The sequence below is a fragment of the Ascidiella aspersa genome, chromosome 4, assembly GCF_963924565.1.
Source record: "Ascidiella aspersa chromosome 4, kaAscAspe10.2, whole genome shotgun sequence".
Lineage (NCBI taxonomy): Eukaryota > Metazoa > Chordata > Ascidiacea > Phlebobranchia > Ascidiidae > Ascidiella > Ascidiella aspersa.
In genome coordinates, this window is record NC_139450.1 from 28,579,468 (window position 1) to 28,591,771 (window position 12,304).

General features: G+C 39.8%; 1 protein-coding gene across 1 annotated transcript in view; it reads left to right on the top strand.

The window, feature by feature from the left end:
- Nucleotides 1–12,304, top strand: part of LOC146157324 (complement receptor type 2-like) — a 79,745-nt gene that overhangs the window by 17,266 nt on the left and 50,175 nt on the right. Inside the window, exons 2-3 of the mRNA XM_083388172.1 lie at nucleotides 1,228–1,306; nucleotides 2,999–3,201. Coding sequence (XP_083244298.1) covers nucleotides 1,228–1,306; nucleotides 2,999–3,201 — 282 coding nt within the window. The remainder of the gene's footprint in view (nucleotides 1–1,227; nucleotides 1,307–2,998; nucleotides 3,202–12,304) is intronic.

The following is a 12,304-nucleotide window of genomic DNA, read 5'->3' on the forward strand; positions in this document are numbered from 1 at the left end:
GAATATTACCGCGAAGAACTCGGCCTCAAAAACACCACAACCCGCCCGCAAACTTTTCCAAAGGGACCGTCAACATTTCAAAGGCAGTTTTCTCCCGCTAATTTCGTTACTTTTGTGTTTCTGTACACTGTACTGCTTACTGGTAAACAAGGTGGCGAAAAGCGCTCGGAAACATGATTGGGTATTCGGAAATACAGCGCTCTGTTTTGCACACTTGGTCATTTTTTTCAAACCTAATATTTTGAATGGTTTTCTCCGTAGCAGCCAATGCTCTAAAGCTAATATGAACAGCGTCTTTCAAATGTCCATTAGCTATTAAATCAGCTGGCAATATGATTTGCAATTGTAAAAAAACAGCGGGTAGATGATTTCTTCCGAAGAGGTCAATTTAATTGACCCATCAATAAATCAAATTTATACCACAATGCTTAAAAAAGAACTGTTTTTTTTATCGAAACTGTCATGTTCTGAGGTTTAGGTATGGCCCTGTGCGTCGTTTTGATTATGCCATTGCCTTTCATCCATCAAGCACTCTGCGCAGCGAACCGTAATGTTTGCTGTCGATTGATCAGTCATCACAGCGGTTCGTCACTGGTGTTTTTTTCGCCTACTCTTAGTTTGGCCTTGTCTAGGGTTATCTGATACTGTGTATTGTATTCCTATATTACCTGGTGTTTTTTACGTGTTATTTTAGTCGAAAAATACGGTTCCGCGGTCCTCTGCCAAATGACGTCATCACAATGACCAAAAACACAAAATCATAAAATCAAAACGCGAAAATATAATATTTTAAAGTCAAAATTAACTTCTTGCAGTAAAGTTCATTTCAACTGTTGACTAACTATTTTCTTAAAAAAAATTCCCAAAAGGATAAAACGCTGCGTTTGAATGCAAATCGTAACTAAAATACACTAATAAATTTGGTATCGTTTATGCACCGATATCAACTTATTGTCGCACAAGTGCCGATATTAGGACTTTGTATCGGTCATCGGCTCCGATCCGATATTATCGGACTATCCTAGTTTTGACGCTGGGTATACGCTTTCCAGAGATGTTTTGCGTCACATAAAGCGCAATGAACACGATAATCAGAGAATCTTCTCTTTGACCGCAGTTCGTTTAAGTTGTATGTCGACCAATTTTGAATTAACCTTTAAACTCGTATTAAATATCTTTTTTTGGGCCGAAATTTAACCTTTTCTTTTGTGTGTGTGTGTTTTTCAGACTTGGAGCCTCCCAACAAGTTAAAAGTGGACGCAATAACCAAAACCAGGTTTCGTGTGCGATGGACTTTACCAAGACAGTGAGTTGGTTAATTTTTTACATCTTTTCTTCGAGAAGTAATTTCGTGGTGACGCCAGCATTCCGATGAAAACTCCTGTAAAATCTGAAAACCAAAGAAGTCCTGCACTACTTTAACTATATACTCAGCCTTTGTAGCTTATACTTTGTGAAAGGAGAGCTCCACGAACAAGGTCGTGAGTTCGAATCTCACCGCTGGACGCTTTTTGACCTTTTTCTTGTCCACATAAAAATTCCTTAAAAAATATTTCATTTTAGTAAGCCTTGTTGAAAACACCCGATGTGCAAAGTATATGTAGAAGGACTTTCAATATGTATAAGGACTTTGACGTGTTCACCACAGGCATTGTTACGTGATCCCAGATTTCCTTTGTTTATAAAAGGCATGATAGTGGAATTGGCTTAATTTCCACCTTGGGAGGGCCCTCTCTACATTTCTAGCCCACCATAAATCCCCCGGAAACACGTTTACGTAGAAAACGACATGCCGGTCTTCGGGTCACGTCAATCACGCGTGTACGTAGCGAACTCTGGTGTGGTTGACACCTGGAGAAACACCTTTGGTATTTAGGGATTATGTTATCACTTGCAACTCTTGTAGAGCGCAACGTTACGGGTTGGCAAAAGTTCTTTTTTATTAGCTTTCTAGTTGTTTAAGTCGGTGGTCACCGAGATTTTTTCGAAAAGGGATTAACTGTAAATATTGACAGTCGCGGACAGAATATAAAATCATGTGTACAACTTTATTGACATGATTTATATCAGAAATGGTGGTAAGCTTTATGAAATTGTCGTCCAGTTTAGAATTATTCAAATCTAGACATTTAACATGTTTTATCCGCATTGTATCTTCATTATGGCAATAGGCCGCAGAAAGAATTAATATGTAATAGGCAACACCCGGCCCGCGAGACGTAGTGAGCTCTGATTTGGGCTGACGATAGATGTCGTCCAATTTCATTATTTTTAATCGTTAGTGTGAACTGTCCGTTCCATGATTTGTTTTTTAACTAATAAATCCTCAGGCCAGGGTGGTGCAAAAATAATTTTAATCACGTAAAAAAATGTGACGGCTCCTAGATACCAGCCTTTGCGGTTTTGAACATGTTGACAGAAAAAAACATTTAACATAAGTGTAACGTTCTTACAGCGCCGTTAAGTTAAAAACATTTCATTAAAATGGGCAAAACGTAACATTAAATCAGCAAAATTTCATTTACGTTTAATAAAAGATGAAGTTTTGGGGTTTCGTTGCCTCGTGGTAATCCAGGAAAGTTGTGAGCGCTTTAGGACAGGTGAATTAAAACTGTGCCACAGGGTTTAATTTCACACACTAATTGAGCGCGTAACTTGGTCAAATTCCGCGGGGGGGGGGGACGTTTTGACGCTTTGTCAGAAATACAGAGCTTCTTAAAACGCTCAGCACATTCACGCTCGGAGCCCATGCACCCTAGTAACAGGCGAGTCCCATAACTACCACATGGAATCGATATCGGCTTCAAACCAATATTGTAAAACACCCCTTGTGCTAACTGTAAGATGCACACACATATGACATATGTGTGTTAACAACTGTGACCTAGCCCCCCTGAGGTTCCTTTTTGACCAACGATTACGGCTTACGTATCATTAGTACACCGAAAGCCATCGCAGACTCACTTGTGCTAACTGCTAACGATATTTAAACAAACAGGCGAATGACGGGCACGCACGTGACCATACAAGAGGTGGATGGCGATTACTTCTTGGAGGCGACGACGTCTCGCCCCAGAACACGTCACGTGATCGTCAACGAACTGCAGCCTGGCACCACCTACCGGATCAGCCTCAGCGCAGTGAATAACGGGAGAAACAGCAACGTCGTGACAACCACCGTCACCACAAAAGGAATAAAAAGTAAGCAAAACGATCATGCAGCACCCAGGGATGTCGAACTCGGGACTTGAGTAAGACCACGTATGACTATTATAAGACCAGGCTGCTGGAAGAATCTTGCCAGCCTTCTGATGACAAGCATTTCGGCACGAATTTTTCGTTTTTTAGGCTCGTCTCTAAAGTTAACTTCTGTGTTCGCCTAACAAACGTATAAACCGCGCCATGTTAGCGATAAGCAAGGCAATTAGCACGAAAAAAAATAGTGATCCAAATAGAAGGTTTAAATATTAAAAATTAAATTATTTTTAAATACTATTTGGAACCAATTTTTTCGGTTTTTTGGCTGATTTTTAGGACGACATAGTCGCCAAGTCGCCAGCATTCTGCCATGCTGCGTAAGACTACCCGAGTCCCCGAGTTCGATGTGTTGTACTAAATTTAGAAACAAAGATCGCAAACTGTTAACTATAAAGGTGGACTAGCATACGGTGGAATATTTCCTAATCGTGTATTGTCGGTGGATGAATTACATGACGCCCCTATGAGTATATATTGCTGTTTATTCATCTTAATTTAGTTACGTAAATAGGTGAAATATAGGCTGTAAAGTCGGAGCCAAACCGAATACACACATTTGGCCGGAGTCGGAGTCGGGTTATTTTAAACCGATTCCGCAGCCCTGGCTACACTACTGTCTTTCCTCTGTGCATATTTCGGTAGAGTGTTATCGGGTTGGTTGGAAGGTGTTTGAATGCTAAGCTTTTTGTGGATGCTGCGGTTCTTTGAAGTTTTATAATCCAATCTTCTACTGCAGAGCAGCGGTTGCCAGACGGAAGCCCCCCCCCCCCCCATGGGTCTTCGAAGCGTTTTAAGGTTGTCTGGGAAAGTTAAACCAAAAGGCCACTTGTTACATTAAAACAAAATATTTAAAAACCACTGGTTATATACACGCACCAGGTGTGGTCTGTACAATATTTATTGAAGCGTCGATCCTTCTATGCAGGTCTCGACAGTCAAATCAACTTATAAATTGTTTGAAAAGTGCAGCAAAATTAAAGTATTTAACTTCTGCGTAGGATTAATTCACCTAACCGAATCGCAATCGAATCCTTCTAACATTTCTGCAAATGTAATAAATCCTTCTGTCTATAGGAAATATAAGCATGACCAAAAGTTAGGTTAAACATGACGTTACATATAGCCAGTTATAAACGAAGACAAAACAAAGTCCTATCCTAACCGGAGATCTTAATTCTATCGATGTTAGCCCCCTTCCCCCAAAAAGAATCAGCAATAAAACCTGCAATATCGCTCAGCGCTAAAAGCGTTCGGTCTCAGTGTTTTTCAAACAAAAAGCGACTCGGCGGTAAAATGCGGTGGAACTGTTGACGTTCGCAGCTATAGTGTCTTTCAGTGGCGTCGAGCCGAGAAATTTTCCCACGGCAGTTTGCAGAGCCGCATTGCTCGTGTGTTGCTGGCGTGACTCCCCTTAAAAACTCAACCTTTTGCACTTGACCGTTACCGCCGTTGCATTTTCTGCAAGCGATTCCTTTCGAGGGCTCGATTTGCAAGCCCAAGTTTGTTTAAAAAAACGTCAGTTATAAATAGCTTGAACCCCAGTCATAGCCATTCAAACACTTTGAAGTCTAAGCAGGGGTATTTCAAAATAATTTTAAACCTTTAATAAGAGTGTACAGTGAACACGTTCCATTTTGACCAATATTTTGCAAAGCAAACACAAAACAAAACAAAAAGCAAGTTAACGTTAATTGTAAATAACCCAATCCTAGCAAGCTGCAATCTATTTTTACTGCAAACTTCTACCAACAACAAAAAAGATGAATCTTTCTATAAAATTGACATGATTTATTTTTTCCAAGTTTTGGCCTCGTGTTTCGACTTATTTATTTGTAGGAAAATTGCTATTAAAGCCAGTGTATTATTTTCCGAAATACGTTTTAATAATCACAATTTCAAGTTGAGCATTGCAACAGATTGCGGTCTAGGCTTCATTAACCGCTTTTTACCCTGCAACTATTGCAACTGTATAGCACACCTCTGTTCCGCATACGTTTCGCCAACGCCTTCTGCTGTCCGCTAATCCCGACATCTGTAAGCTAACAACCGAGTAACTCAACAGTCTGTGTCCCTAGACCAAAAAGCAGACGCAAGACAAGCCGGGACATATTGAAGCGTAGAAATCAGCAAATCCCAGACACAAATCAACCTTGCCTTTGATAAAAGTCAAAGGCATGGTAACGGCCCATACTCATCTGTACACCTCATTTGCACCCACAACATAATCAAAGTGCACCAGAATGGGACACGCCGGATAATTTGCTACACGGCTTTGCCATTAGAAGCGCCGTGAACCACGACGATTTGTGGGCACCTTTTTAATGAGGCGTCGACGAAAGTGACTAAACGGTTCGCGCACGATGACAGGCGAAATTGGCCGTGACCCGGGGTTCTTTTGATGGCCGTTTGTCCTTGGTTTTGTTGGATTCTTTAGGGTTGCGAGTAAATACATCAAAAGAATCTTGTGTGTTTTAAACTTGGAATTGATGGAACGTTGGGCGAATGGGCGTCTTGTGGAAAAAAAGGTCAACCAAAAGAGTCTGCCTTTGGCGTCGATTAGAGCATCTATGCAAGTAAGACTCTTTTGCTAGAAAAGATAAATCTGTTGTAAGATGCTAACGGTTACTTAATGACTGATTCTCCCTCTCTCCCTCTTTACATTAACAAGTTCTGATAATAAAATCGAAGTTCACCTCAAAATTTTCTTTTGTATGTATTCTTGTGAATCGTTTCTCAAACCATTATGCACTTCAGAGAGGGCTTGGATATTACATTTAGAAGAGGTTTGGAAAGGCGGCTTTGTATATCTGATTAATTTTTTATTGTTATCGGTCATCGGTTAGTGCGTACACTGCGTACTTCGAAATGACACAAAGCAATGGTTTACAAACTGTGGCACACAGGCAGCCCCCCAAACTGCACAGGAATCAAGCTTAAGGACAACTAGTAGTAAACGCATGACGTATCGTATTGTTACACCCGTGTCATGACGTCATTCTAAAGCACTGTAGGTAATGGTGACATTTACATACCAAAACAACGCGATTTTGTATGTTTTTACTTGACTTTACCATATGACGGTGAACCTAATTTTGCTTCATCTCTTGTTACAACCGAAGAGGAACTACAACAAGAATCGAATAAATCTAAAATTAACTTATGTGGTCCGCTACACTCCACTCTATACGCCTAATTATGTCTGGCCTCAAAAGTGCGTGACCGAGCCGAAAATATCACCGAGGAAAATTCGAGACCGTTCCTGGATGTGGCGAAAGCTACGCGCGGGACTAACGACACCGCGAAAACAATCGCAAGCATTGTGACGCAATACAGACGGACGCGATGCGGGGTTTTGGCGTGGGAGCGATTACAGGTTCGGACCACCGAGAATTGCACTTCTTTGTACTCGGCATTGAAGTTAGGCAACAAACGGATGTTTTTAAAATACCTAAATCCACGGTACCTATACCTACGTATCAGAGTTTGAGTGGTCATTTCCAAGGTTGCGAACAATTTTTTGAGAGATAAAAACTTCAAGTCTGAGTCAATTATTTTGTCAACATGACCAGTGCACTTAAGTCACTGTTTCCAAATGCCTTAACTTAAGTGTTTGGTTAAATTCTAGTCGTATACAGTTAAATTCTAGCCGCATACAAGTCAATTCAAGTTAAAGTCCTTCAGTCAAGTCATTGGCGTAAACAAACTGTTCAACAGTGAAAATTGGTAAACTTTTCTGACGCTGAGCAATGTTTTGATTCCCAAACATATAAATTTATATATATATTAAAAAAAATGTTTTCTAAACAAAACCTTTAGTTGTTAATTTAATTTAATTAAAACACTAGGTCCATCATTTGTTCGAATGACTTAAGTCGAGTCAAGTCATTTTACCAATAATAAATAAGGAAAGTCAAGTAAATTGAAAGCAGTGACTGGCCAAAACAAGGTAGAACTGGGCCTGTTGTCTATTTTCACCCTTACCCCGTTTCCGTGGGCTTTGTAAGGCACTATATAGAATAGAACGAAATAAAGAAAAAGTGATCTTGAGTTTGACTTGAAAGAAATGTTGACCTCTTATGCCCCGAGACATTTCCCATTTCAAGCAACGCTTGAAACTTGAGCACCTGTTATAAGTTTCAAATAGCGGAAATGCTCGGGCGGAAACTTTAACAGCGAAACTAGCCACAACAGACTTGAACTGTAGAGAGAGCCAGGGGTGCCTTTATAGTACCAGGAAGTGCCGACCGTGAACTTCTCACACGGGAAAGTTGTACAACTGGAGAAGCATGTAAAGTCGTTTCTGGTGATGCCGTTGTATCTTATGCGCGAATGCCGAATTGGCGGAAACGTAAACAAAACAACAGACCTGGTCGGCAGAGCGCACCGAGCAGTTCTCGTGCGGTTAATGCTTTATTTGTGAGATGTTAATCTTGCATCTTCCGGATGTTTCAACCGACAACAGCATTATGCATGCACAATTTCGGTAAACAATGCGTTCCAATGATGTTTATATATAGGTATACACTGACGCTGCACCGTTTGTTAGGCAAAAATATTAACAGCCCTATGCAATACATGAGTGCTTCTTAAACTGTTTTAGTTTTGTTAACCCAAGGCATCTATCTCCAGATTTCATTCACCCTTATCTCATAAAATGATAAAACTATCTCGTCTATATATAACAGCACAAAATAACTTGGGTTGTTTCCCAAGCTATCATTCATATCTGACGATTCACCCTTATTCATGCCTTTTGGTTGGTTCACCCCTGCAAAAGTTCTATTTAACCATTCACCTGATTAAGAAACACTGCAATACATAGTCCCATTAATTTACCACATAGTCCCGTTAATTTAATTTTTTAGGCCTTTGTTCACTTGTCATCTTGCTATTTAAACTTCGGTATGTGCAACACCACCAAGAGAAAAAGCCAAATAATTTATGTTGTTGTAAAGCGCCTATGATGCTGCTTTGACTTGGCATTGTAAAGTATTTGTTTACTTAATACACGGCGGTTTGACCTTTGTGCATAACAGGCAGGATAATATGTAGAGTTGTCATATACCGCTTGCTACAGGCCAAACCGTGTGTTAAAGCTGATGTGACACCACCACTGGCAGCAAGTTAAACTCCAATTCTTCTTCGAAAAACGAGTGTACGTGAACACATGGTCGTTTGTTTTGCTCAGCTGAGCACGCATCCGATGCCCGAACTATCATCACTGTCATGTGACACTTTCCACAAGACCGAGGCGATGATATGTGTGTAGACGATATTAGTTCGACTCAGCACGTTTTGTTACTCCATGTCTGTGGTGTTTACTTTTTCAAACAGCGCCCCAAAATAAAAAATATAACGAAATTCGCGGCGTACTTTTCACATTTATACAATAATCGTAACTACACGTTACGGTAGTAGTACTAAATACTCTCACTTTATTTAAACCTGTGCATCACTTTTTACTAGCTTCTCGTAGGATTTGTCAATTCTTTCCAGTGAACACTGTTGAGCTATTATCAGCGTGTTGTTCGCGAAAACTGTTTTGTTACGCGTTGTATATGGACGACAAAAGGTATTCTTCAGTCATAGGACTGCAGCCTGATTGTCGTTAATTCAATAATAAAAATAATACTGTTTTGTACTCAGTTATCTAATGAATAACGTGCATGCTTTCTTGCATGTTCCTAATAGAAATAAGTTAGTTTCCAAAAACACGAAAAATTTAGCTGCGAACTCGAGAAAATCCCGATGCACACTGGTGTGTCGCTGTTTACACAGTTTTAGAATCACTGCTCTATGTTCGTAACCACATTAAGTTTAATCTGCAAAGGTTCAACGAAAATCCAGAGTCAGTTGCATTTTAAGCTTGCTCGTGAAGCGGCCTTATCCTTCACCAACATTCAAGTTTATTGGGCTGCCAAATCGAGAGATGAAATTACACCGGGCACCCGATTTTATTCTTCGAACTCTATTCTCGGGCGCTTTTCGCCTCTGTTTGTTCGGCACCTGCATCAATCATTTGTCAGAGATTATTGGCGAGCTTGTGTAGGTTTCTTTCCGGGCTTGGCTACTATACTCTGAGTCAGAGATGGTGAGTAATGTGTGCTTAACCCCGCACCGTAGCGGGTCGTTAGTCCCACAGTCTGTCTCTTTCACTATGGAAGACGTTTCAACATCGGCTTTATCTCAAAATCATCGAAATATCTCTAAAGAATTTTTTTCAAGTGCAACTGTAAGACGAATGGTTGGTTGGTTACTCAGTAAAGCGATCTGCTGCCTACTCATGAGTAACCTATATGCAAACGCGTACACGGTAGCTAAACCAGGGTCTTTGTTTTGATTTGGAGCTTTATGAAGGGATACTTTGGCGAGAAGTTTAATCCCATCTGGATTTTCCCCCGTCATCGAATTGCTCTCTGATGATATATAATATCTTTGACTTAGCATTTTGCACTGGTTTGCTTTAGTTCCCCAAATTTCTTACGACAGTCTCACGTTGTTTACTGTTAGTGGAAATGATCCTTTTATGGCTAAAAATTATGGTTATGTTTATGAATTTCCCCTTGTATGATTTCAAAAATACAACATTTCTAGTATAACGCGTGATTGGTTTTTGTGCAAGAATACCACTAAGTCCCAAACATTTCAAGTCTTTAAATGTCTTTCAATGGATTTACGTGTTGAAATGTCTTTGAATTTTTTTGATTTGCAGCTTAAGTAATGTGTTTAGAAAGTTCCAGTTGAAAAAACAATTAAAAACTATTTTTAATTTTGTAGACCAAGACATTCATACTGTTTTGTTTTCAAATTATGTTCAAAATACGTCGAGCGATCTAACCTTAGGTCTTTAAAAACCTAAAAAGTTTCTTTGAATGTCTTGAATTTTCTTCCATAAATTTGTGTGGCAAACCTGATTTGCGGTCCCCATTCATATTTTTATTTATAGAAGCATTGAAAAACATTTGAATACCAGCTGGGCGTCGTGTTTACATCATAAAGCCCACTATATAGATCTCCCATTCGGTGCTGGTCAACCGTAAGACCCCGGCGTAGTCTTCACTCAATTCACCGCAAGCTCACGATCCGTTATAATCGTTTCTCGGGCGCACATCAACCATTAGTAACCCGTAAGCTCGCCCGAGCGTACATTAGGGGTGACTCAAATCCCCCGTTGCCCCTTCTAAGCACGAAATGCCCCCGAATTAGGGGGCGGGGGCAGGTTCTGATTTATGCCGCGTGCACGAGGGGCAGTGATTCCTTTGGCGGCCGAATGGCTAGACGTAAAGTCGCTTATTGTTCATCTTTTTGCGGTTTGTTTTTAATAAAAGGTCAATTCGAGGAATTCAAATAACGCTGAGCTACGACGACTCTACCGTCTTATCGAAGCCATATAATGTTCACCAATTTGTTCGCCGATTTAGACAACAAGATTATTTTAGTTTTGTATGTCAATGAATTAGAGCAACATGCGGCTAATTGTAATTCTAAACTATACCAGATGTTATCAAAAATGCTACTTTGTCCAACCATATTTTTAGTTTCTCATTTGAAACAAAGGATTTGAAATGAATACTCTTTGGTCAGAACGGTGATTTTTGATGTTTTCAGGCGATGTTTCCAGTATGAAAAGCATACGCCATGCAAAACCGTATATAGATTAGCATATTCTAATTCTAATCTTATTTGATAAAAACTAAAATGATCTAATTTAAAGATGTTAAATCTAGTTTTCCAATCTATATGGCCGACTTAGGCCAAAGGAATTTATATTGTTGTTGCTGCAATTAACAATATTTCTAAAAAAAGGTAAAAAAAAACATTAGAAATTGCTTAACGCAAATCTCGCTTTAAACTTGGACTGTCTTAGAAAATCAAAATCCGCACCTTTTTTCAAAAAAAGAACGTTTTCTCGGTACAAGAAATGCATGCACTCTTTTCTGCAATCAACGAAATTTTCTGAACAACCATCGGGGGCTGTGCTTCTCCAAAATGCTTAAAATAAAAAAATAAAAAAAAAGCAGTTGCGCAACTCAAAAAGCCACTCTGCGGTATAACATAACCGCAGGTCAAGCGTTTTACTCCCCTGAGCAAATATTTCCCCGACAAGTAACGTAGGGCCATTGTGATCGGCTGCCGGGTATTCAAGGCAAAATCGTCTGAAGCAATGGCCGTAGCCTCCGATAAATAAAGAGGTTCCAATGGTGCCGATGATGATGGATTGATTTTGAGTGCAGGCCTGACAGGCGACTTGCGTGGGTTACTTCTCGCCACTGTTGGGTTTAACCCCGGTGAGGGGCCGGGCGTTTAATCGATTTTGTTTGGGTGCACTTGGACTCCAACCGGGCGTATACGAGGGTGCTCGACATTTGATCGTTAAGAACTTATAGGACAGATTGATCGGGCGGATTAGTTATTAGCGTTAACCAGAGACAACTTGCTTAAAATGAACGGATCTGTCTCTTATTTCGATCTCAGAGTCCCTTAAAAAATATATGCTCTTACCCAGTAAAGATGTATGCTTTAAAAACTTCACATCAGTAACAATGGATTATGTTGCTAAATTTAATACCTTCTATCAAAAACTATTATACAGCACATCCAATAACCATACGAAAAAAAATTAATTTCTATTTTGAACTTTTACCAATTTATATGGAAAACGAGCTTGCACTGTTACAAATAGATCTTTTTTTTCAAAAGAGCAGGGCTCAGCAAGAATTTTTTAAAAATTAAGTTTAAATCAACAAATAATACATTTTGCTATATTCAATGTTTTGCATTGTGTGACAGGCGGTCTTCGTCGTAATGTATATAGATCATAACGTTTGGGTAAAGTGCGGTTCGTTAAACCAGTTAGGTCGCTAAAGGCCTGTTGCTTATCTACGTACATACACCCGCGAGCGCGCTTCCAAAATATGAGAGTAATCCTATTAGCGAGACCGCCAAGAACAATTTATGCCCGCCGATTTTTGTTTTTCCTTTTTTTGGTTTCACAAACTGCCGCGCTGTGGAAAGCCTTAAGCTGTTGTTATCATAAAATAGATGC